At 40.5% G+C, this 25,235-nt stretch overlaps 1 protein-coding gene across 6 annotated transcripts in view; it reads left to right on the top strand.

The window, feature by feature from the left end:
* Positions 1-25,235, top strand: part of KIAA1958 (KIAA1958 ortholog) — a 184,777-nt gene that overhangs the window by 62,755 nt on the left and 96,787 nt on the right. For all 6 annotated transcript variants that reach the window (XM_055271458.2, XM_055271460.2, XM_055271459.2 and 3 more), the window contains exon 2: positions 22,947-24,141. In XM_055271458.2, the coding sequence (XP_055127433.1) occupies positions 22,971-24,141 (1,171 nt within the window). In that variant the 5' untranslated portion in view covers positions 22,947-22,970. The remainder of the gene's footprint in view (positions 1-22,946; positions 24,142-25,235) is intronic.

Genomic DNA, 25,235 nt, shown 5'->3' with positions numbered 1-25,235 from the left:
TTCAGTGTGCTGGGATTTCAGGTGTGAGCCACCACACCTGGCCCTGGTTCTCTTATTTACTAGCTTTTTGAGATTGGACACATTTCTTAAACTTTCCAACTCAGTTTTCTTATCTGTAAAATGGAGATAACGGTAGTACTGCCTTTTAAAGGTCAATGTGTTAATATTTCTGATGTGCTTGGAATAGAGCTTGGAACAACATAGTAAGTGCTACATTACACTGTGTACTGTTATCTTTATTGTTAATTTCTCAGGGGAGCCTTTGAAGACATTTCTAAATAGGTCAAATCTCTGCTTTATAAGATCTAATGACATCACTTATCACAATGTTGATAATAAGTACCAGTAACTAGGTTTATTTGTTTCATTATGGTATTAATCAGATACTTTCTACATAAATGAGAGTAAGAACCATGTTTATTTTTTGTGCACATTGTTCACAAGGCCTGATAAGTGTTCAAGAAATATTTATTGAATGAGTAAATATTTTCACAGTTATAAAGTAGTTCAGCAATAAGATATAATTTCACCTCTAAAACTAGCAAAGATTGAAAAAAATAATGCCATCATACCTAGGCAGAGAGGTAGGAAATAGATGGTATCATGTACTGTAAGTAGGATCAGTCTGCAGCAGATCCTAGCTTAAAGGCAATTTGACCAAAAGAACTATAGAAATTTCTTCTTTTGATTCTATGTCTAAGCGTTTATCAAAATGACATAGAGGTATGTAAAAAACGGTGAATATAAAAAGATGTTCATGAAGGCACTTACATTAGTTAATTAGAACAGGCTGGGTGCGGTGGCTCATGTCTGTAATCCCAGCACTTTGGGAGGCCGAGGCGGGCGGATCATGAGGTCAGGAGTTCAAGACCAGCCTGACCAACATGGTGAAACCCTGTCTCTACTAAAAATACAAAAATTAGCCGGGCATGGTGGTGTGCGCCTGTAATCCTAGCTACTCATGAGACTGAGGCAGGAGAATCGCTTGAACCTGGGAGGCAGAGGTTGCAGTGAGCTGAGATCGTGCCACTGCACTCCAGCCTGGACGACAGAGTGAGTGAGACTCCATCTCAATAATAATAATAATAATAATAATATAATTAGAATAGAGCTAAACAAAATGTCCAAAAGTAAAGGATTGGTTAATTATAATATATCCATCATTAAAAATTATGTAGAACCATGGTTCTCAAATGCACATTCTTATATTGGTTGCAAACACTAGATAAAAACACAGATTCCCAAACCCAGCCTCTTGGTCAGTGACTCAAAATCTCTCTGGTTTAGCTAAGAAACAGGTCCTGTATTTTCTAACAAGAATCCTAGGTGATTCCACTGCACAGCCTGATTTGGAAGAACCCTGGGCAATTTCATTGCACAGCCTGATTTGGAAGAACCCTAGATGATTTCAGTGTACAGCCTGATTTGGAGCCACTGTTACAGTGTATGCATTGGCTCCTAGTCAGCTGAGCCCAAAGGTCTTAAAACCAAATGAAATGACAACTAAGAAAAAAGAGTTAAAATCTGTGAGGACTCTGGAAAACAAGAAAGGAGGACTTCAGAAGAACTAAAAACAAAAATACTGCAAGAAGGGAAAAAGACTGAATCAGATTCTGACGACACAGAAAGCTAATTAGTGCTGGGCACATAACACAAGTCAAAGAAAAGTCTTCTCCCCTAACTTTATCCCCCCCAGAAAAATTAGTGGGTGAGTTCTTCCAAAAGGAACATAGACTGTCCCCAAACTGGAGCAGCAAGGCCTGGTTTGGAGGTGGTAGGTGTGGTTGCTTGTTCCATCTCCTGGGCACAGAGCATCTGTCTTAGAGCTTACCTCCAGGCAATATTTTGAAGGAATGTCTCATTAAGAGTGAGTGTCATTTATAGTTTTAGTTGCCATAGACATTCCTGAGATCCCATGAGCAGAGGCCAGGCAAGTGGGAGAGTTGAGGAACAAGTAAGACTGAGACATTGCACTACAGAGTGGGTGATCATGGTGTTCACCCTCCTGCCTTGATAAATGCCTCTTGGAAACCAAGTGTCTCAGCTCCTTTCTGCTGCTGTAACAAAATATCTTGAGACTGGGTAATTTATAAAGAACAGAAATTTATTTCTCACATCTCTAGAGGCTGGAAAGTCCAAGATCAAGGTTCCAGCAGGTTCGTTGCCTTCTACTCCATGGATGGCATCTTCTCGTCTTCTCACAGTGTGCTCACAGTATGCTCGCATGGCAGAAGGGGCAGAAAAGGGACAGACGCTGTGCCCTAGAATAGCAGAAGGACCTAAGCTAGTTTCCTCCAGCTCTTTTGTAAGGCACTAATCTATTCATAAGAGTGGAACCCTCATGACTTAAACACTTTTCAAAAGCCTTCACTTCTTGACCTGGCCCGGTGGCTCACGCCTGTAATCCTAGCACTTTGGGAGGCCGAGGCGGGCAGATCACTTGAGGTCAGGAGTTTAAGACCAGCCTGGCCAACATGGTGAAACCCCGTCTCTACTAAAAATACAAAAATTAGCTGGGCATGGTGACGCGTGCCTATCATCCCAGCTACTTTGGAGGCTGAGGCAGGAGAATCACTTGAAAACCTGGGAGACAGAGGTTGCAGTGAGCCAAAATCTCACCATTGCACACTCCAGCCTGGGGGACAAGAGTGAAACTCTGTCTCCAAAAAAAAAAAAGGCTTCACTTCTTAAAACACAATGGAGATTAGTTTCAACGTGAATTTTGGAGGGGATACATTCAAACCATAGCACTAAGTGAAGTTTAAAATGCTGCATGACATCTTGCCTCTCCCTTAAGTAGACCTCAGCTGCCTATCAATTTCTGTCCCTGTTACCTGCAAGGTTGACTCAGCTTTCGGTTTCTCTCTACCACGCCTCCATACCCAGGGCACAGTCTGCTGCCTGCACACAGGTAGCTACTGGCTGAGTTCTTTGAAGGAGACTGGGGTTTGGTTTGAAAATTTTGCTACCAAATACACATGCACTTTCATATTCACATAACTCCTACTTAATTCACAGGCTTTGCTCTCCAATTTTGTTGTAAATTGTATATAGTACAGCCCTCTCTTTACTTAGGCTTCTTTGTAAAAATTGTAATTTTTTGTAGAGATAGGGTCTTACTGTGTTGCCCAGGCTGTTCTCCAACTCCTGTCCTCAAGCAATCTTCCTGCCTCAGCCTCCCAAAGTGCTGGAATTACAGGCGTGAGCCACTGAGTTCAGCCCACTTAGGTTTCTTTAGTGAACTAGGCAAAAGATTGTACAGGCTTTCTGAGTTAGTTTGATTGCAGTGAAAACGATGCATACTTGTTGAAAGATTTTAATCTAGGGAGTGTTGCAGTTGGATTGTTGACCCCTCACCTCTCTGAATCATTGCTATGCTTAATGTAATCCTGAAAGGGCAGGAGTGCCCTCTGTTCTTTTTTTTTTTTTTTTTAGAGACGGAGCCTTGCTCTTTTGCCCAGGCCAGACTGCAGTGGTGCTATCTCGGCTTACTGCAAGCTCCGCCTCCCAGGTTCATGCCATTCTCCTGCCTCAGCCTCCCGAGTAGCTGGGATTATAGGTGCCTGCCACCGCGCCCAGCTGATTTTTTGTATTTTTAGTAGAGACAGGGTTTCACCATGTTAGCCAAGATGGTCTCGATCTCTTGACCTTGTGATCCGCCCACCTCCCAAAGTGCTGGGATTACAGGCGTGAGCCACCGTGCCCGGCCTGCCCTCTGTTCTTGTCAGATTAGGCCAGGGGTAGTGGGGCAGGGAGACACAATGCTAAGTAGAAGGTTGAGGGGACAGGTGGACAGAACAGGTGGGTAGACATATTTCAAATCAGAGTATTCATGAGAACCCAGTTGAATTTGTTCCTTCAGTATTCATTCAGTGTTTTTGTTTTTTGAGACAGAGTGGCGCAATCATGGCTCACTGAAGCCTCAACCTCCTAGGCTCAAGTGATCCTCCCACCTCACCATCCTGAGTAGGTGGGACTAACGGCACGTACCACCACACAAGGCTAATTTTTTCAGTCTTTTGTAGAGACAGGGTCTCACTCTATTACCTAGGCTGGCCTCGAACACTGAGGCTTAAGCAGTCCTCCCTCGTTGGCCTGCTAAAGTGTTGGAATTACAGGAACCACCACACCCAGCCCCATTCAGTGTTTGTCGAATGCCTTCTGTGTGTTAGGCTTTGTTCAAGGTGCTGAAGACACAGTGCTGGGCAAAATTTCTACCCTCCTATGGCCTGCATTCAGGGCTTAGAGAAGGATCACAGAGCACAAAGATGCCTGGCCCTGGCGCGCATCTGTCCAGCCCCTAAGCAGTGTATTTGTGTAACGATCTCTCAAATCCTAAAAAATATTTAGAAATCTAATTCTGGGATTCAGGCCTCAGCAGCCAGGAAGATGTCTCTGCCAGCTACTGAGATATTAATTAGGGAAACATTAGGGTATATATCTCAGCTAACCAGATTCACAGAGGTGGATGAAAGCATCATCTCATGAGACAGTACCATGAGAAAAAGAATGCCAGGACCACTGATGAACCTAGTTTTAAAGGTCAAAGCAAGGGCGATAAGCCAATGACAGAAACTGAGAAGTAGCTGTAGGAATCTGAGGTAGGTCAACACTGAGAAATCTGTAAATGTAACTTACGACATGAAAAACAAAAATATCGTATTTATACTTGACCAAAAACTTGATAAAATTCAACAGCTTTTCCAACTAAGAAAGACAGAAAACATTTTTAACATAGTATAAGAAAATGTTATAGGAATAAATACCTAATATCATATTTAATATGGCATACTGTACACTTTGCATAAAAGTTAGGAGTTAGAGGCCGGGCGCAGTGGCTCACGCCTGTAATCCCAGCACTTTGGGAGGCCAAGGCGGGTGGATCACGAGGTCAGGAGATTGAGACTATCCTGGCCAACATGGTGAAACCCCGTCTCTACTAAAATACAAAAAATTAGCTGGGCATGGTGGTGTGCGCCTGTAGTCCCAGATGCTCAGGGGAATCGCTTGAACCTGGGAGGTGGAAATTACAGTGAACCGAGATCACGCCACTGCACTCCAGCCTGGAGACAGAGCGAGACTCTGTCTCAAAAAAAAAAAAAGTTAGCAATTAGAAAACAATTTTGAAAAATAAGAATAATGAGAAGGGGTTTGCCTTCTTGAATTTAAAGTATTCAGCTACAGTAATTTTAAATGATATAGTATTAATTGTAAAGTAGATAAGTAGATTAATGAATCAGAATATACATTCTAGAACTATATGGGAAGAGGTAAGGACATTATTGTGCTTTTGCAAAGGGACCATAATACCAAACTAAAATCATGTCAATTTTTAAATTCTTTTGCATTTCTCAGGAAAATGACCTCTCTTCTTCTTTGAATATTTTCTAGAATGAGTGGTATGGCCCCAAATTGGGAGGCTTAGTCCTATTACCAATGACCTGAAATTCAAGTCATCTTGATGTCTGTTAAGCCTATTTCAGAGTTTCTAAAATATTTCGTTTTGTGAATAAAAATAGGTTACTCACATTCCCAACATTGTCACTGACTCACCATCCCTCATCTGGAACAATTATACCACTTTCAGCACTCACCATCCACATACCTAAAAATAAGAGTCAGAATGGAGGGGCTATTAAAATGATATATACTGTAGCTTCAGATCTCATTCCCATGAGCAAATATTTCACAGTGATAAGAAAGACCTGTCCTCCCTTCCTGAGAGCTAGTGAAGATATAAGAATTATTTTATATATTATATAACACTTTGGGTACAAAGTGTTATATAATATTAACTTATTACCACATTTAAAATGCTAATTTAAGGTTCACCCACTCTGCATAAAGAAAGGACATGCCTGCATGTTTCATCTTTTTCTACACCCCTCAGAAGTGTAGCAGCAATGCAAATCAGAAGCTTTGTAAAACATAGTAGTTTTGAAAACCAGCGGCCAGGGATGAGTTCTTGGAATTGAACCAGCCCTGCAGGTTCTTCTACATAGAACATGTGAAGGACGTGTTGGAGTCAAGGGTGATTTGAAGGATTTGGGCTTCAGCATTTGAAGGGATGGTAATGCCATTTACTGAGATATTAATTTGTATATTAATTGTCTGATAACCAGATCCACAGGGGTGAAGGAGAGCCTCATCTAGTGAGACTATGAGAAGAAAACACACGGATAAACTTTGGTTTTGAAGGTCAAAATAGAGTGATGTGCTCTAGCAAAGGAAACCAAGAATAGCAGAATAAGGAAAGGCAGTATCATGGAAGCTAAGGGAAGAGATGGTTTCAAGTGAGGCAGAGAACAGCTCTCATTGCTGCTGAGGAGCCAAGAGAAGAGGACTGAGGAGTGTCAATGGAATGTCTTGCTATAGAGGTTATTGGTGACCTTGGCCAGGGCAGTTCCAGTGGAGTCTGGGGAGGCACATGTATTTCACTTTGTTCTCTGAAATCTGGGATCAGCCCGCCTATAATTTATTTACCAAGGTGAGGCTGTATTTTCAAGCATCGGGGACAGATTCTTTGTTATGAGACACTGTTACTCTGTTAAGCCTTGGAAAATTCCATCAGGAGAATGAGGCTATGTTAAAGGCAATTAAAAATGTTAAACATCACTCACTCTGAGACAGAATTTTCAGATTTTCTACTTACTATACTTCTTTGAGTGGGCTGTAAAGTATGAATCATGTCAAATCACGCCCATTGATGAGAAAACCACTTTAAAATGTGATGGAATAATATTGCTGGTCATCACATATGGAACAATTTTAGTGAGTGGAATGCCATTGCAATTCATTTTAATCCTTTTCTGATAGTGTATAATAAAAACCTACTTAGTATAAATTATAGAAATTTAAAAACATGAATAATTGGGAAAGTTCTTAAGAATTTTGAGGTATTTATAAGTATTTTAGATAGCTGCACTGATTTTTTTTTTTAAGACAATGTCTTACTATGTTGCCTAGGCTGGTCTTGAACTCGAAGCCTCAAGCAATCCTTCTGCCTTGGCCTGGCCTGCACTGGTATTTTTGAAGCTGCTTTTTCTTTCTTTCTTTCTTTTGTTTTTGAAGAGATAGGGTCTTGCTGTGTCATCCAGGGTGGAGTGCAGTGGTATGATCATAGTACACTGTAACCTCAAACTCCTAGGCTTAAGCAGTCGTCCTGCCTCAGCCTCTCGAGTAGCTAGGACTACAGGTTCGTGCCACTCCCTCTGGCTAATTTTTAAAATGTTTTATAGAGAAGGGGTCTCCGGCTGGTCTCAAACACCTGGCCTCAAGTGATCCTCCAGCATTGGCCTCCCAAAGTGCTGAGATGACAGGCATGAGCCACCACACCTGGCCTTGCATTTTTGATATAGTATCAGTATCAAATTATTGACTAAGATCAAGGTGTTTGTTTTCCACGACCGTAGAAATTATATTACAAATTATTTTTAAAATTAATTTTCTTGGCAAAGGTATAACTAGTTTGCATCACATAACTGTATTTCAAGTTAGGACTTAAACTGGATCAGTTTGTCAAAGAGCTGGTGAGCAGCATTTGTTAGGAGATGGGTAGGTGAAGTGTATGGTAGAAGTGGTTAGGGTAAGAATTACTTTAGATCATGGCATCTATTATCCTGAGTCAGTAGGATGCTAGAATGTTGCAAGGTAGTTGCTAAGGGTGGATAACTTTTGATAGGTATCATGGAAGACTTCCAGAATCTTTCTTAGGACTTTTGGTTGTACTTTTCCTTCTGACTGGAAAAACCTTTTCTCTCTGTCTGTCCCGTCCCTTCTTCATCTGTGAATTCTTGCTAATTCTTCAGCTCTTAACTTATATACCACTTTCTCAGAGAAGCTTACACTGAAAATGGAACAGGTTTTTATGGTTTTATGCTCTCTTAGCACTCAGTATATTGTCTTTGCAAAATTCTTTTTTTTTTTTTTTTGAGACAGAGTCATGCTCTGTTGCCCAGGCTGGAGTGCAGTGGTGCGATCTTGGCTCACTGCAAGCTCTGCCTCCCAGGTTCATGCCGTTCTCCTGCCTCAGCCTCCCAAGTAGCTGGGACTACAGGCACCCACCACCACACCCGGCTAATTTTTTGTATTTTTAGTAGAGACGGGGTTTCACTGTGTTAGCCAGGGTGGTCTCAATCTCCTGACCTCGTGATCTGCCTGCCTCAGCCTCCCAAAGTGCTGGAATTACAGGCGTGAGCCACCACGCCTGGCCTGTCTTTACAAAATTCTTAATAGAACTGCAGCAAAATTATTTCTTGTATCATTAGTTCTTTGTTTCTTCCTGCCTTACCACCATGAGTTCCATGTGAGCACAGTTCATGACTGTCTTATTAATGGCAGTATCCCCAGTGGCCCACTGTCATACAATATTTATTGAATAGAAATGCTACTGAAAAGCCCATATGATTTCTCTTAAAAGAAACTTGGGCTGGGTGCAGTGGCTCACGCCTGTAATCCCAGCACTCTGGGAGGCTGAGGCGGGCATATCACCTGAGGTCAGGAGTTTGAGACCAGCCTGGCCAACATAGTGGAACCCCGTCTCTACTAAAAATACAAAAATTAGCCGGGCATGGTAGTGGGCACCTGTAACCCCAGTTACTGAGAAGGCTGAGACAGGAGAATCGCTTGAACCCAGCAGGCAGAGGCTGCAGTGAGCCGAGATCATGCCATTGCACTGCAGCCTGGGTGACAGAGTGAGACTCTGTCTCAAAAAAAAAAAAAAAACAAAAAACAAAACAAAACTCTGGGATTGATGGTTCAGAGAGCCACAGAATAGATCATATAGTTGGTCTAAGGGCCTATTTGCATGGCTTCCAGAGACGGAGATGTCTGGGTAAATGAGCCTTGTTTTATAATGTTGCTTTAAATTTAGGAGTGACTTGAGTCTAAGAAGTCAGAATGTTAAATGAGAACCTCATTTGTGCCTGAGTACACTGTGCTGTATTGTATATGTTCACTGTCTGGGCCTCACTTCATGAGTGTATTGCGCTATATTGTGTATTATTCTCTGTAGTTACGTGGTGGACCACCAAAATGGGGGGAAAGCCCCTAATTTCAGGTGAACAATTATGAAGTGATTTTGTTTTCACATTTTATAGATAGAAATTCATTTAGTTCTCATAACACTGTGAAGTCAGTATTCTTGTCATTTTACAGATAAGGAAACTAAGGGACAGAGAGGTAAAATAACTTGCCCGAGGTCACATAGCTAGCAAGTGGCCAGAACTAGGATTTAAACCCAGGCCATCTGGCAGTGGAGTCCAGGCTCTTCACCCCTGCACTGTCCCACCTTACATGAGGGGGTATCTCACACACACCCAGAATAGTCTATGGGCAGAACTTCTTAAGTTTTATGCATATCAGTTTAGGTTTAGGGCAGGGCAATTGAGATTCTAGAAAGCCTAATGTGATCCTCACCTATTCAGAATATTTGGAACTTCTGCCACCGAGGACCTTTGAAGAGACCCAAAAGCTTTTATCTACATCGGTCAGTGGAGAATGTTGCTGATTCTGTGCTTTGTACTTGAATGGTCTGACTTCCTTCTGTATTCATTCTTCTGTAAACAAGGTTTATAGGTAATCTGAAACATACTGTTGACATCTGTCAAAATTGATTGTATATCTTTTTCCTTCTTTTTGTTTTTGTTTTAGAGGAGGTAGAAGTTATGTCAGGATTTTTTTTTTTCTTTTTGTGGAGATGGAGTCTTGCTATGTCATCTAGGCTGTTCTCAAACTCCTGGTCTCAAGCGGTCCTCCCACCTTGATCTTCCAAAGTGCTGAGATTACAGGCATGAGCCACCTATCCTTTATGAATGTGTTTTAAATCACAGTTTAAGCTCAAACATTTAATTCTCTTTAATCTTTTTTTTTATTATAATTTAGGTTTTAGGGTACATGTGCACAATGTGCAGGTTTGTTACATATGTATCCATGTGCCATGTTGATTTCCTGTACCCATTAACTTGTCATTTAGCATTAGGTATATCTCCTAATGCTGTCCCTCCCCCCTCCCCCCACCCCACAACAGTCCCCGGAGTGTGATGTTCCCCTTCCTGTGTCCATGAGTTCTCATTGTTCAATTCCCACCTATGAGTGAGAACATGCGGTGTTTGGTTTTTTGTCCTTGCGATAGTTTACTGAGAATGATGTTTTCCAGTTTCATCCATGTCCCTACAAAGGACATGAACTCATCATTTTTTATGGCTGCATAGTATTCCATGGTGTATATGTGCCACATTTTCTTAATCCAGTCTATCGTTGTTAGACATTTGGGTTGGTTCCAACTCTTTGCTATTGTGAATAGTGCCGCAATAAACATACGTGTGCATGTGTCTTTATAGCAGCATGATTTATAGTCCTTTGGGTATATACCCAGTAATGGGATGGCTGGGTCAAATGGTATTTCTAGTTCTAGATCCCTGAGGAATCGCCACACTGACTTCCACAATGGTTGAACTAGTTTACAGTCCCACCAACAGTGTAAAAGTGTTCCTATTTCTCCACATCCTCTCCAGCACCTGTTGTTCCCTGATTTTTTAATGATGGCCGTTCTAACTGGTGTGAGATGGTATCTCACTGTGGTTTTGATTTGCATTTCTCTGATGGCCAGTGATGATGAGCATTTCTTCATGTGTTTTTTGGCTGCATAAATGTCTTCTTTTGAGAAGTGTCTGTTCATGTCCTCTGCCCACTTTTTGATGGGGTTGTTTGTTTTTTTCTTGTAAATTTGTTTGAGTTCATTGTAGATTCTGGATATTAGCCCTTTGTCAGATGAGTAGGTTGCAAAAATTTTCTCCCATTCTGTAGGTTGCCTGTTCACTCTGATGGTAGTTTCTTTTGCTGTGCAGAAGCTCTTTAGTTGAATTAGATCCCATTTGTCAATTTTGGCTTTTGTTGCCATTGCTTTTGGTGTTTTAGACATGAAGTCCTTGCCCACGCCTATGTCCTGAATGGTATTGCCTAGGTTTTCTTGTAGGATTTTAATGGTTTTAGGTCTAACATTTAAGTCTTTAATCCATCTTGAATTAATTTTTGTATAAGGTGTAAGGAAGGGATCCAGTTTCAGCTTTCTACATATGGCTAGCCAGTTTTCCCAGCACCATTTATTAAATAGGGAATCCTTTCCCCGTTTCTTGTTTTTGTCAGGTTTGTCAAAGATCAGATAGTTGTAGATATGTGGCATCATTTCTGAGGGCTCTGTTCTGTTCCATTGATCTATGTCTCTGTTGTGGTACCAGTACCATGCTGTTTTGGTTACTGTAGCCTTGTAGTATAGTTTGAAGTCAGGTAGCGTGATGCCTCCAGCTTTGTTCTTTTGGCTTAGGATTGACTTGGCGATGCGGGCTCTTTTTGGTTCCATATGAACTTTAAAGTAGTTTTTTCCAATTCTGTGAAGAAAGTCATTGGTAGCTTGATGGGGATGGCATTGAATGTATAAATTACCTTGGGCAGTATGGCCATTTTCACGATATTGATTCTTCCAACCCATGAGCATGGAATGTTCTTCCATTTGTTTGGAATCCAACTTACAAGGGATGTGAAGGACCTCTTCAAGGGGAACTACAAACCACTGCTCAATGAAATAAAAGAGGATACAAATTCCCTTTAATCTTAACTTTCTCTCTCTCTCTCTCTCTATATATATATATATACGTATATATATATATATATACGTATATATATATATATATATATATACGTATATATATATATATATATATATATAAAATTTTTTTTTAATTGAGACAAATTTTCACAATGTTGCCCAGGCTGGTCTTGAACTCCTGGGCTCAAGTGATCCTCCCACCTTGGACTCCCAAAGTACTGGGATTATAGATGTGAGCCTGTAATGTTTTCTTATCTCTATAATAAAGTCTAAAGTCTTTAATGTGACTTGCAAGACCTTCATGACTGGAATTGCATCAAACCTATAGATAAATTTGGGAATAACTGCAAACCTAATGATTTTGACTCTTCCAATCCACTAATATATGGTATATCTTTCTGTTTATTTAGGTCATGTTTAATTTTGGTCAGCATTGTTTTGTTGTTTTTAGTATAGAAGTCTTGGGCATCTTTTGTAAGAATTATTCCTTGGCATATATTTTGGCACTACCGTAAATAGAATTTCTTTAAATATAATTTTTAAATATTTTACTGCTAGTATGTAGAAAATAATTGACCTTTTAATATTAATCTTGCATCCTTTACTTTGCTAAATTCAATTATGAGTTCTGGCAGTGCTTTGTGAATTCTCAGTGATTTCTGCATAAACAACCATGTTATTTACATATATTATAGGATCAGTTTTACTTCTTTTGTTCCAATTTTTCTGACTTTTCTCCTCACTCCTCACCCCCGACTATATTGTTTCAGTGCTAGGACCTCTAGTACAATGTTGAATAAGAGTGATACAGGTGGGCATTTTTGCCTTATTCCTAATCTTAAAAGGAAATAATTGTCTTTTACATTAAATACATTAGCTGTAGATTTTTTACAGATGCTCTTTATCAATTTGAGGGAATTCCCTACCATTATTAGTTTGCTAAGAGTTTTTATCATGAAGGGGTACTGAATTTTGTCAAATGCTTTTTTCTGCATCTATTGAAATAATTGTGTGGTTTTTCTCCTGTAGACTGCTACTATGTTGAATTACATTTGCTCACATTTTGTAAAGGATTTTTACATCAATACTCATGAGGAATATTGATCTATAATTGTCTTTATTATATTGGCTTTGTCAGGTTTTGGTATTAGTTATGCTGGCATCCTCAAACAAGTTGAAGGAAGTGCTTTCTCTTCCTCCTGTATTTTTGAAAATATTTACATAATTTTTGTGTTATTTCTTCCTTGAATGTTTGATAGAATTTACCAGTGAAACCACCTGAGCCTTCTTTTTGGAGAAGGTTTTTTGTTTTAAGTCAATTTCTTTTGTAGGCATATAGTTACTTAGGTTTTCTGTTTCTTTTTATGTCAATTTTGTCATGCATCAGTAATTGAGATCTAGTGGCATTAAAACACAGCAACAACAAACTCTAAAAGGTTCAGAACCTTGTAAAGAGAGAGACTACAAGGATTTTTGGGTAGATTGTTTTAACTGAAGTCAGGTGGAAGCTAACTAGGGACTCACTGTTATTTCGTTACTAATTAGCTTTGTCACCTTTTGAAAAAGTGACATACCCTTTCATACCTTTTTTTTCTTTAAGGAAATTTTTCTCAAACTTTTGAAAGAAAAAGTATTTTCATGGACCTTCTTTGTGACTAGTGCTGGCTTAAATAGTTTTTATTATAATGCTACTTAAATATATGTAAACATAAAATTTATAGTTCTGATACAGCTATAAATCAAATTTACAGCTATAAATCAAATTTACAAATTCAACTTAAATCTATCAAACCAGATAAGATCAAATTAACAACATTAATTTATAGGGAACCAGACTTGAGACAGTATCTTCCTACTATTATAATACCAGTGGCCATGTAATATAAATAAGAGCATGGGCTCTAGAGTAAGACTTAGGTTCAGATATTGGCTCTGCCATTTACTTTGTGCAAGTGACTTATTTATTTATAAAATGAGGATAATAATTTAATTTAGTCAAATTAGAATTATTGATAGTAATTAGGATTCTTGGTGTGACGAGGCCTAACAGTGCTTGGCAAATAAGAATTGTCTAAAAAATATTAGCTTTAGTTGTAATTATTGTTGTATTATTGTTCTACTGAGACCTAATGATTAATTTTGGGTTTAATGGTAGAAAGTCTGATTTGATATATAATGTGCTTCTGATTTTGGCTTTCATAATATAAATGCTAATATATAGAATGTCTACTTGCCTAAGTTCATAGCTTTGCTAACATTGTGTATTATACTTAACCTAAACCCTACCAGCTAGAACCCCTTGAATTTCAGGGTTTTTTGTTTTTTATTTTTGTAGAAACGGGGTCTTACCACCTTGCCTAGGCTAGTCTCAAACCCCTGGGCTCAAATGATCCTCTTTCCTTGACCTCCCAAAGTGCTGGGATTACAGGCATGAGCCACTGCACCTGGCCTGAATTTCAGTTTTTAATCAACTGTCACTTGATAACTCTGTAAGTATCTTATCCAATCATTGCCCATGTCAGATATGGGGAAGTGCCACCTGAAGTTATTTTTTTAATTCTTGAAAATGTAGAAGCAGCATTGTTTTTCAGCATAGAGATTATCATTGACTGCTGATGGGAATCAGTGGATTTTAAAAACTTTATTCTCAGAATTTTAAAAATACCTTGATTGTCTTGTTGATTTCAATTTGTATGAAACTTACAATATATTGAAGTAGAGTGATAACTATTCTTTTGACTCAATATATTTAATTGCCTTAATATATCAGCTAATTATGCTCTCAAAACTACTAGTCAACATGGTTGCCAGGTTGAAATATATTAATAGTAATTCTGGAAAAATATTTTCATTTTATGGTACTCAAAGTTTAAAGAGCCTCTCCATGAGATTGGCAATGGATTTAAGACTATAATAAAAGCAACTTAATGTTTACTACCTTTTGATTATTTATTTATTTTTTTTGAGACGGAGTCTCTCTCTGTCGCCCAGGCTGGAGTGCAGTGGCGCGATCTCGGCTCACTGCAAGCTCCGCCTCCCGGGTTCACGTTATTCTCCTGCCTCACCTCCCGTGTAGCTGGGACTACAGGCGCCCGCCACCGCGCCCAGCTAATTTTTTGTGTTTTTAGTAGAGACGGGGTTTCACCGTATTAGCCAGGATGGTCTCTATCTCCTGACCTCGTGATCTGCCTGTCTTGGCCTCCCAAAGTGCTGGGATTACAGGCATGAGCCACCGTGCCTAGCCTATCTTTTGATTCTAAAGATTAGTGAATATTAATAAAATTAAATGTATAATCTTTGATAAAATTTATAATTTTATCCACCTGGTCTTTTATTTTCACTTTAACATTTTGTTATTATAGCTATGAGGGCCTTCAGCAAAGGTACTATTTTACTATTGTATAGTAGCTTCTACCTGGTTAATAGGTTCTTTAGAGTTCTACACGCCTTTACAATTTGGTGCCTTGATTCGGCCACATTTTTACATTTTTAAACTATTCCAACATCTTCATCCAAATGTTGTGCCATAAATTCATGCCTGTAGTCCCAGCTACTCGGGAGGCTAAGGCAGGGTAATTGCTTGAGCCTGGGTGTTCAAGAACATAGTGAACTGCATTTCAGCCTGAGCAGCAGAGCGAGACCCTGCCTCAAAAAAATACTGTGCCATAATGTATATGATTTTCTATGAACATGTAGTATTTATTTCAACTCCTTTTCTTTTCTCATTGCCCTACGACACTTAAAAGTAGTATATTACTCCATCATCACATTATGTTATTTTTATGATGTCAAATCAGGAGGACTTTTGTTTTAAAATTATTATTAGTGCAAAAGAGAAATGTTTTATTTATATGTGCTAAGATGAATACAGCATGAACAGGTTTTCTAACAAATTGGAAGTTGAGTGATGTCACTTAAAGTGATTATGGGCCCTGATGTGAGGCAAAGAGGTGTTGAAATTACATGGCAGTACATGGATATATGATTATTTAGATGATTAATAATATGCTCATATTAATTATTTTGTATTATGATAAAAATGAAAAGTGGTAAAAACATTATGACATAGAATTAAGGACCTTCCAAGAATTTGTTTGTGGAATCTAATCTGAGTAACAATTGTACCGGAGTATGGTGCAGAGTAAATGAAGGATTATACTCTAAGGTGTCAAAAACCAGGGAGGAATGTATTATTTTGTGTGTATTAATTAGTAATTGAGTTGAGCTATATGTAACAAACAACTCCCCAGCTCCCTAAGACAGGGTGAAACAAAACAAAAAACAAACAAAAATAAGAGAAAACTCCAACAACAGTGGCTCAAACAAGATCAGGAGTGTATCTTTCCCTTATGAATAGTAAGGATTCCTGAAGCGGGCAGTTCAGAGCTGATGTCATGGCTCAAGGGCGTCGCCAGGGAACCAAGCTCCTTCTTGATACTCTCTGCCATTCCTAAGTTCTTTATGCTCCCAGGAGGTCTCTGTAGCTCCAGTCATCCTATCTTTTTCCACTTGGAAAGAAGGGGAAAGAACTAAGGGGAAAAGGTAAAAACCAGACAAATCTGTGTTTCAAGGGCTTTTCCAAAACCCCACCCAGTAACTTCCATTTGGGAGCTGATCATAATCCGGAAAGAAACAACCACGAGCACCATAATCCCGAATAAAAATCCCTAAAGTCTAAAATCCTGAAAATCAATCCTGAAAGATCAAAATCCTGAAAATACAGGCCGGGTGCAGTGGCTCACGCCTGTAATCCCAGCTCTTTGGGAGGCTGAAGCGGGCAGATGACGAGGTCAGGAGATGGAGACCATCCTGGCTAACACAGTGAAACCCCGTCTCTACTGAAAATACAAAAAATCAGCCGGGCGTGATGGCGGGCGCCTGTAGTCCCAGCTACTTGGGAGGCTGAAGCAGGAGAATGGCATGAATCCGTGAGGCGGAGGTTGCAGTGAGCCGAGATTGTGCCACTGCACTCCAGCCTGGGTGACAGAGCGAGAATCTGTCTCAAAAAACAAACAAACAAACAAAAAATCCCGAAAATACAATTCTGGAAAAAATTTAAAAGATACTTATTTTACATTTTTAAAATTTTTATTTTTATTTGAGAAACATAAAAACACAGCAGAACACTTCATAGGTCACTTTATAACATAAAATAGGCAATATTAGCATACAAATTTTTGCAAACAGAAACACTCAGGTATACTAATGACAGTTTCATGGGTATAACAGTTATGAGCAGATGAACCATATAGAGAAATAGCTTTTACAACTGAGGTCATCTGAAATACTGTGACAGACAGCCTAAGTCTTTTGATGAGATCCTTCAAAACCGTGACGGGTCACCACTGCATATGCAGTTACCCAAAGAGCTAAGGACTTGAGAAATTTTATTTTTCACAAATGCAGATGTATGAAAAGGACATCTCCTCATTTATTAAGGACATTTCAGTGCTTTTATGTACACGCACGGTGCTTACATACAAAGTCAGCATTGTGGTAATGTACCTTTTTGGAGTCAAATTTGCAGAAAGTACATAAAATAAATTAGAACTCTGTAAGTCTTCCCAATGTTAATACCTCCAGTTTTGGAAATGATAAGATGAAATACATAGCACAGCACATTGTAAGATAAATAGTGCTTGACCTAGCATGGTGGCTCAAGCCTGAAATCCCAGCACTTTGGGAGGCTGAGGTAGATTGCTAGAGCTCAGGAGTTCCAGACCAGCCTGGACAACATGGCAAAACCCCATCTCTACAAACAAAAACTTTAATACAAAAATTAGCCAGGTGTGGTGGTGTGCACCTGTGGTCCCAGCTACTAGGGAGGCTGAGGTGGGAGGGTTACTGGAGCCCGGTGGGCAGAGGTTACGGTGAGCTGTGATCTCACCACTGCACTCCAGCCTGGGCAACAGAGCAAGACCCTGTCTCAAAAAAAAAAAAAAAAAAAATAGGGCTGCCAATTTAAGAGTAGGAAAACTAAAAAAAAAAAAATTGACATATGACAATGTGTGTTACAGGGATGTATTATGGCAGTTGCATGGAGGTAGTCTGTAAGAACTGGCCGACTTTCATGATCATTAACTGTATTTTGAAGTCTTGCATCTTGATGAACAGCTGCTTTTTTTCTTTTCAGACATGGCTCTCGTTGGAGAAAATGTTCACGTTCCGTCTATATGTGGTACTGTTCTTTTTGAAATTCTTGTATGATTCCATATGCAACAACATAAGCATTGCCTATTAAATTTCCCCGTTTTCCATGCCATGCTTCTGTATTGTGAGTAGGTAGAAATCCATTCTACATGTACTCATACACAGACTACAAATTTGGCAGAAGCAATACTGGTGATGAAACAGCAACACCATTGCATTAAGTGTCTTCTTATCCTATTGTGCACATAATTATTTTTGAACTAGTCAGTACTTTGCTGGCTTCTTCAGGCAGTATGGCTTTAATTCATTAAAAGCTTCTGGAATGTCATCTGCTGAAAGGAATGCCAGTGCAGGCAAATGACGCTTTTAACTGAAGTTTGTATCATTGCCATATCATTGTAGCCAATCCGCTCACTTGAATTTCCTACCAAATGCATTAGGCTGAATGGGAAACACAAACTTTATTGGTAACAGTTTGAAATTCACTTTTAGAATTCTTTTTTTTTTTTTTTTTGAGATGAGTTTTGCTCTTGTCGCCCAGGCTGGTGTGCAATAGCATGATCTTGACTCACTGCGACCTCTGCCTCCTGGGTTCAACCACCTCAGCCTCCCGAGTAGCTGGGATCACAGGTGTGCGCCTCCGTGCCTGACTAATTTTTTTTTGTATTTTAAGTAGAGACAGGGTTTCACCACATTGGCCAGGCTGGTCTCAAATTCCTGATCTCAAGTGATCCGCCCACTTCGGCCCCTCAAAGTGCTGGGATTACAGGTGTGAGCCACTGCACCTGGCCCAAATAAGCATTTATTAAGTGCTTTACTTTTTCTTGTCATTAATACATAATTGAGTGGATAAGTTCTAGAATTTTCAGATCTAACAGGGACATGAATTGTATATAGTTGATAAACAGTGGGAATGATTTTGAAAGTGCAATTTATTAGCTAACGTGAAGCATGTGCTAGTTCTTCTGTGTTAGATTTAGTGGTAAATATAAGAAATCTGTCTTCTTTGACAGTCAAATCACTAATCAAGAATAGTTCACCATTTAATGTTTTTCGTTTGTTTGTTTTTTAACACTGAGGAGCCTCAATATCAACAAGTATCTTTGGTTCAGAAGGTCACTGAGCTTGTTGAATTCTTTTTATTTTCTGCTGAAGGGCGTTTTTTGAATGGAAGCATGGTGCCATACGTGAAGGGGCAAAAGTCTTACACAATTGAATAATTTGGCTGGGGAGATTTCTTGCACTTTTGGCCTGTGTTTTCACTTCTGTGATCTTTGAAACGCTGCACTTGTATCTGGAGGGTGGTTGTGGTCTACAGATTTTGTAAGTATATGCTATCCATCTGAAAGTCTGCTTATTGCTTGGCTGCTGCAGTTAAGCAATTTTCTGCTTGTGCAGCACCAATAATAATTAGCTTTTAAACTTTTATCTTTCACCATTTAGTAACCTTGTATATTTAACTTATCACAGCCCTTTTGCAAGGGAACATTTTGTAGTCTCTTTTGTTGTGTTGTAAGGAATACAGTAAGAAGGAATGATACTTGGCTTTGCCAGTACCAAATCTGTATTAGTCAAGCCTCTCCAGAGAGAACTAATAGAATATGCATATGTACATGAGAGGGGATTTATTGGGGGAATTGGCTTGTGAGATTATATGGCTGAGAAGTCTTTTTTTTTTTTTTTCTTTTTTTGAGACGGAGTCTCGCTCTGTCACCCAGGCTGGAGTGCAGTGGTGCAATCTCGGCTCACTGCAAGCTCCGCCTCCCGGGTTCACGCCATTCTCCTGCCTCAGCCTCTCCCAGTAGCTGGGACTACAGGCGCCCGCCACCACGCCCGGCTAATTTTTTTGTATTTTTTTTTAGTAGAGACAGGGTTTCACTGTGGTCTCGATCTCCTGACCTCGTGATCCACCCGCCTCAGCCTCCCAAAGTGCTGGGATTACAAGCGTGAGCCACCGCGCCCGGCCTGTGGCTGAGAAGTCTTACAACAGGCTGTCTGCTAGCTGGAGACCCTGGGATGCTGATATAGTGGTTCAGTCCAAATCCAAAGGCCTCAGAACCAGGGAAGCTGATGATGTGACTCTCAGCCTGAGGCTGAAAGGCCAGGACCTGGGAACTGCTGGCGTAAGTCCCAGAGTCCAAAGGCTGGAGGCCTCCGGTTCTGATGTCCAAGGCAGCGAAAGAGAAGCCTGTGCTAGCTCTCAGAGAGAGAACAATTCACCTTCTGTATTTGTTCTCTCTGGGGCCCCAGCTGATTAGATGGTGCCCGCCAACATTCAGGTGAGATCTTCACATAATCCACTCAGACTCACACACTAATCTCTCCTGGAAACACCCTTACAGACACACCCCCAAATAATGCTTTATTAGGTTTCTAAGTCTTCCTTAATCCAGTCAAATTGACACCTGAATTTAAGTCCACAAGTTCACCCCATGTCAGTTTATCGCTCATATGCATTTCCTTAAACCATACTTAATTTCCAAATAAAGATAATAACAAGGTAATAGTTCCACCTAACATGATGTAGCTATCCTATGATTGTGATTTGGGGGATGTTAGACCTTAGGGATTTTGATCTTTCGGGATTTCAACATTTGGAACTATGGCGTTCAGAATTTTGTCTTTCAGGATTATGATCCAAACCCCTTCCATTTATGTGTCCTTGGCCATGACTGTGTCATAGGGCCACCCTTGCTCCAGGGGAAGCTGGGAAAAATATTTTAGTGAACACATTGCTACCTCAACAAATTTGGACTCTCTGTGAGGACTAAGAGAGAATGGACACTGGGTAGGCAAAATAGCAGTCTCTGCCACACCAATTAAATATTAATAGCTATGTTAAGTTCAAAACAGACTGGGGTGCAGTAGTAGCTCATGCCTGTAATCCCTGAGCTTTGGGAGGCTGAGACAGGAGAATTGCTTGAGCCCAGTTCTAGACCAGCTTGGGCAACCACGGGATATCCCTGTCCCTACAAAAAATAAAAATTAGAAAAAAAAAAGAAGTTCAGAACAAACACACAAACCAATCTATGTCTTTTTTTTCCCAACATTTCTATTTTAACCAAAGTTATATGAAAGGAACATAAATAAGTCTAAATTTCTAGAGTATGAAGGAAATGTAAGATCATGTAGTCGTGGCATTTTAGGCTTAGAGATAATTAGTGCCTTGTCTGCGACCACAGGGAGCAGTTCCAGGCTTGGGATTTCACCTTCCTGACTCCCACGCCAGTCACTGTTCTTTCCGTTTTCTTGTCTGCTTCATGAACTCTGGGAGCTCATCTGTCACTCTTCTGCATATACAGGGTGGCTGGGTTTGGGTTACATTATCTGGGAGAAAACTGTCTAATCCCTTGAATGATTACAATAAAAGTGATCTGAGGAAAATTTATGTGTCTTACTTGAGAGAGTCTTATATGCTCACTTTGTAAGTGTTGGTGGTGCTGGCAGTATGTAAACATTCATTCATTCTTCGTTCATTTGTTCGACAGCGACTGCATACTAGACAATAGGTTATAATGTCCCAAGAACAGGACCATGCCTTTTGAATTTCCATATCCCCAAGTAGGTCCTCGCCGAGGAGTGAATAATTAAGTCATAGTTTCTGCCTTCAGGAAATTCTTAGGTCTGAGAGACAGACAAGCAAATCAATGATAATAGTACAGCAAAGGCAAATCCCTTGAGATGATACAAGGCATGGGTGATGGGAAGCTAAATAAATCTCTGAGGCAGAAAGGGGGTCTGGAAAGATGCCAATAGGAGGTAGCCCCTGGTTCAGTTTTGAAGGGGCTGGCCAGGTGAGGAAAGAGAAGGGCAGCGTATCAAGCGAAAGAATGAGTTTCTCACCAGTAGGGGGTTTAGAGAAGAGGGGACCACAAGAAGTATGGGAAGAGGCCATGGTTGTAGGAAATGAGGCTTGAGAGGTGGCCGTGGCCACATCAGCAGAGACCTTAATAGTATGTTAAAGGATTTGAACTTACCTAATCTCCCTGACAGGGTGCCATGGAGTCAGGGCAGGGAATGGCTCAGGTGTCTGTCCACTTTGGTGTAACCACCTGACATTGTGGTTAGACCATGGTTCCTGAGTGCAGAGCACCAGCGAGGCACCTCTTGTCACCCACAGCTGCAGATGGCCAGGGCCGACAAAATGACACACAAAGATTCCTGTGCCTCCCTGCCCAGTGCTCCCAGGACCCCTCTCTTGGCAGAGCCTTACTAACCTTTCCAGCCCCTTGCAGACTCCACATGTCCCCTTTCACTTTCCTACCCATCATGTTGTCCTCACTCTTCAGGGACTCCTGACAAGGGCTTCTTTTTGTCTCCTGCCTAATAAGGAATGATTTGCTTCTATTTGGTAGTTGGTTATGCCTGGCTTTACGAGACCCTCAGATGGTAGAAAACACCAGACGTACTTTGTAACCGCTAATGGTGGGATGAAAGGCAATATTTCAGGAATTGCAGACAGCCAGGAGACAGGAAGCCTGGGCCTAAGAGTGGTTAGAACAGGGCCTCCCGCTTCCCCATCCTTGCTTCTTTGGCCTACAGCCTTCCCCTCCAGCAGGTCTCCTCCCAGTCTGTTCTCCCTTCTCTGCTTTTCTTTCCCACTTCTCAAATCGAGCCCCTCATCCTCTCCTTGGACTCCCAGTTGCGTTGTCTTCTGGTGCCCAGTAGAGGACTGGCTTGCTTTCTCTGACCTCCGTCCTAAGATGGATCTAAACCTCCTTTGTTGGCTCTGCCTCTAGTAGTGAAGTTTCTGATGACAAAGGGTGTCATTGGAGCTTCATCCTCTTGGTTAATGCAAGTAATAGACATAATTTTATTATCGAGGGACCATCTGAACCTCTCTGTCGGTGACTTTAGAAGTAAAATGTACCGTGGAAAAGCTCATCTCTTTATTGCTTGTTTCTCTTTTTCTTTCTCTCCTTTTTTCCCCTCTTAGGCAGGAATTATTGTAACAATAAAGAAAACTAACAAAATTTTTCTCCAAGTCCCACACCATAAGTCATCAGCTGTTTTTACTTTTCTTGATATTCTCTTCCAGTCCCTGCTCATCTACAGCGACCTTAACTAGATTCAGTTTTGAAGTGTATTTCTTTTTTATGCCAAATGATCATATTTGGAACAAACTGAAGTAATTGAGCTATAGGATTATCTTGGGTAATAATGGCTTCTTCTTTTGATTATTTCCCTTTAGGAGTGACGCTGCTGATCCTGTAACATGGAGGATTGTCTTCATACCTCATCTGAGAATCTGTCCAAATTGGTCAGCTGGGCCCACAGCCATGGGACTATTTGCAGCCTCATTCCAAACCTGAAACACTTGCTTTCTGAAGGTTCCCATGGGAACCTGACAGCAATGTGGGGCTGTAGTGCTGGTCATGCTTATCACTGGCCACTAACAGCTACTTGCAGAGCTGGGTCCCAAGAGAGGGTCTGTTTCCAGGATAACAGAAGTTTTAACTCTGATAGTCCCAGTATAATCGGGGTGCCCTCTGAGACACAGACTAGCCCTGTTGAAAGGTACCCTGGGAGACCAGTGAAAGCAAAGCTAGACTGTAACCGGACCAGAGACTCTTGTGACTTCTCCTATTGTAGTGAGCCCTCTGAACTGGATGAAACTGTTGAAGAATATGAAGATGAGAACACCCTGTTTGACATGGTTTGTGAGTCTTCTGTTACAGATGAGGATAGTGACTTTGAACCCCAAAGCCAAAGGCCTCAAAGCATTGCTCGCAAAAGACCTGGGGTAGTCCCATCTTCCCTCCATTCAAGCTCCCAGGCGCAGATGGTTGATGAATGCAGCAATGATGTCATCATCAAGAAAATCAAACAAGAAATCCCCGAAGATTATTACATTGTGGCAAATGCAGAACTGACAGGAGGAGTAGATGGACCAGCCCTGTCCTTGACACAGATGGCAAAACCCAAGCCTCAGACTCACGCTGGTCCCTCCTGTGTAGGGTCTGCTAAACTGATTCCCCATGTCACATCTGCCATCAGCATGGAGCTAGACCCACACGGTATGTCTGCATCCCCCTCTGTGATCTCCAGACCAGTTGTCCAGAAGACTGCTAGGGTATCTCTGGCTTCACCAAACAGAGGACCTCCTGGTACACATAGCACCAACCAACAGGTGGCCATGCAAATGCCTGTGAGCACATCCCATCCTAACAAACAGATCAGTATCCCCTTGTCTGCCCTGCAGCTGCCTGGACAGGATGAGCAAGTTGCCTCTGAAGAGTTCCTGTCCCATCTGCCCAGCCAGGTCTCCTCCTGTGAGGTAGCCCTTTCTCCCTCAGTTAACACAGAGCCAGAAGTGAGCTCCAGTCAGCAGCAGCCCCCAGTCGCTCCAGCCATAACCACTGAGGCCACAGCACAGTGCATACCAGGTATGGCACATGAGGCGACAGCAAGTCCCTCATCCACGCACGCCAGAATTCTGCGCCGTCAGCACTTCTAAAACCATTCACTCAGTTTGCTAGAATTCAGTCCTTTGTTAGTCATAGAAAGATAGAAACAATGACTTTGTTATATCCAGGTGATACTATAAAGGAAATTAATAAGAATTAAGGCCATATCTAGTTGACGTACCTTAGGGCTGAGAGGACAGCTGTAAGATTGTTCTGTTGATATTGCAGCGTTAGATTTAAGGTTGATACCTGTCAGCTGAATTTTTATATAATAAAGTTATTTTTGAAAGTTTTAAAAATATGCTTCTCTATCAGTAGCAAGGTGTTTAGTTGCTGTTTGAAGCCAAAATAATGTTGGGTAAGGCATATCATGACAATAGACCTAATGCTTTTTCTATTATTTATTTGACTGAGCCAACTTGACATTGCTATTCATTTTAGTTGGTGTGGTAGTTAATAAGTTTTTTAAAAAGCAATAGACATTTCTAAAAGAGGTATTTGATCTTTTCTCTTAAAATTTAAAAGAATATGGAAACTTGCATTTCTGGAATCTGTGAGCCTAACTGGAATGGATTGAGAGGAGAATGAAATAATTGTACGAGGCCCCTGCACCTGTAATTCTAACATTCTAATGTTCTTTAATTCTGACATTCAATATTTATTTAATCTGGGCCATTAGTATATAAAGGGGTTGGATCTCATGCTTTTGGCTTCATGACTCAATTCTAGTAGGCTAGAATAGAAACGTGGACAAGGATGAACAAACGTGCAGAAATCTGTGGCATGTTTTAGTATATTTCAGCCCTTCTCAAAAATGTTGTGTATTTTGGGAAAAGCTTCCTAGAAGCCTGAGGCACCTGTGCCTTCATCCTGAAACTTCCTTGGATTAAGTTGCTTTACAAACTTTTTTTTTCCAATTTTAGTATCAACTTTAAGATTCCCAAATAAGACCTTTCATTTATGATTTTTTTGAAGATATAGTCATGGTGTTATTAAGAAGATATTCACTGAAAATATTTATATCCTAATTGAAGATTATGCTTTTCAGTTTATTCACTTTTCTCTTTTTTTAA

Source organism: Symphalangus syndactylus, chromosome 3, assembly GCF_028878055.3.
Source record: "Symphalangus syndactylus isolate Jambi chromosome 3, NHGRI_mSymSyn1-v2.1_pri, whole genome shotgun sequence".
Taxonomy (NCBI): Eukaryota; Metazoa; Chordata; class Mammalia; order Primates; family Hylobatidae; genus Symphalangus; species Symphalangus syndactylus.
The sequence above is the reverse complement of the archived record's forward strand: the minus strand, read 5'-3'. Positions and strand labels throughout refer to the sequence as shown.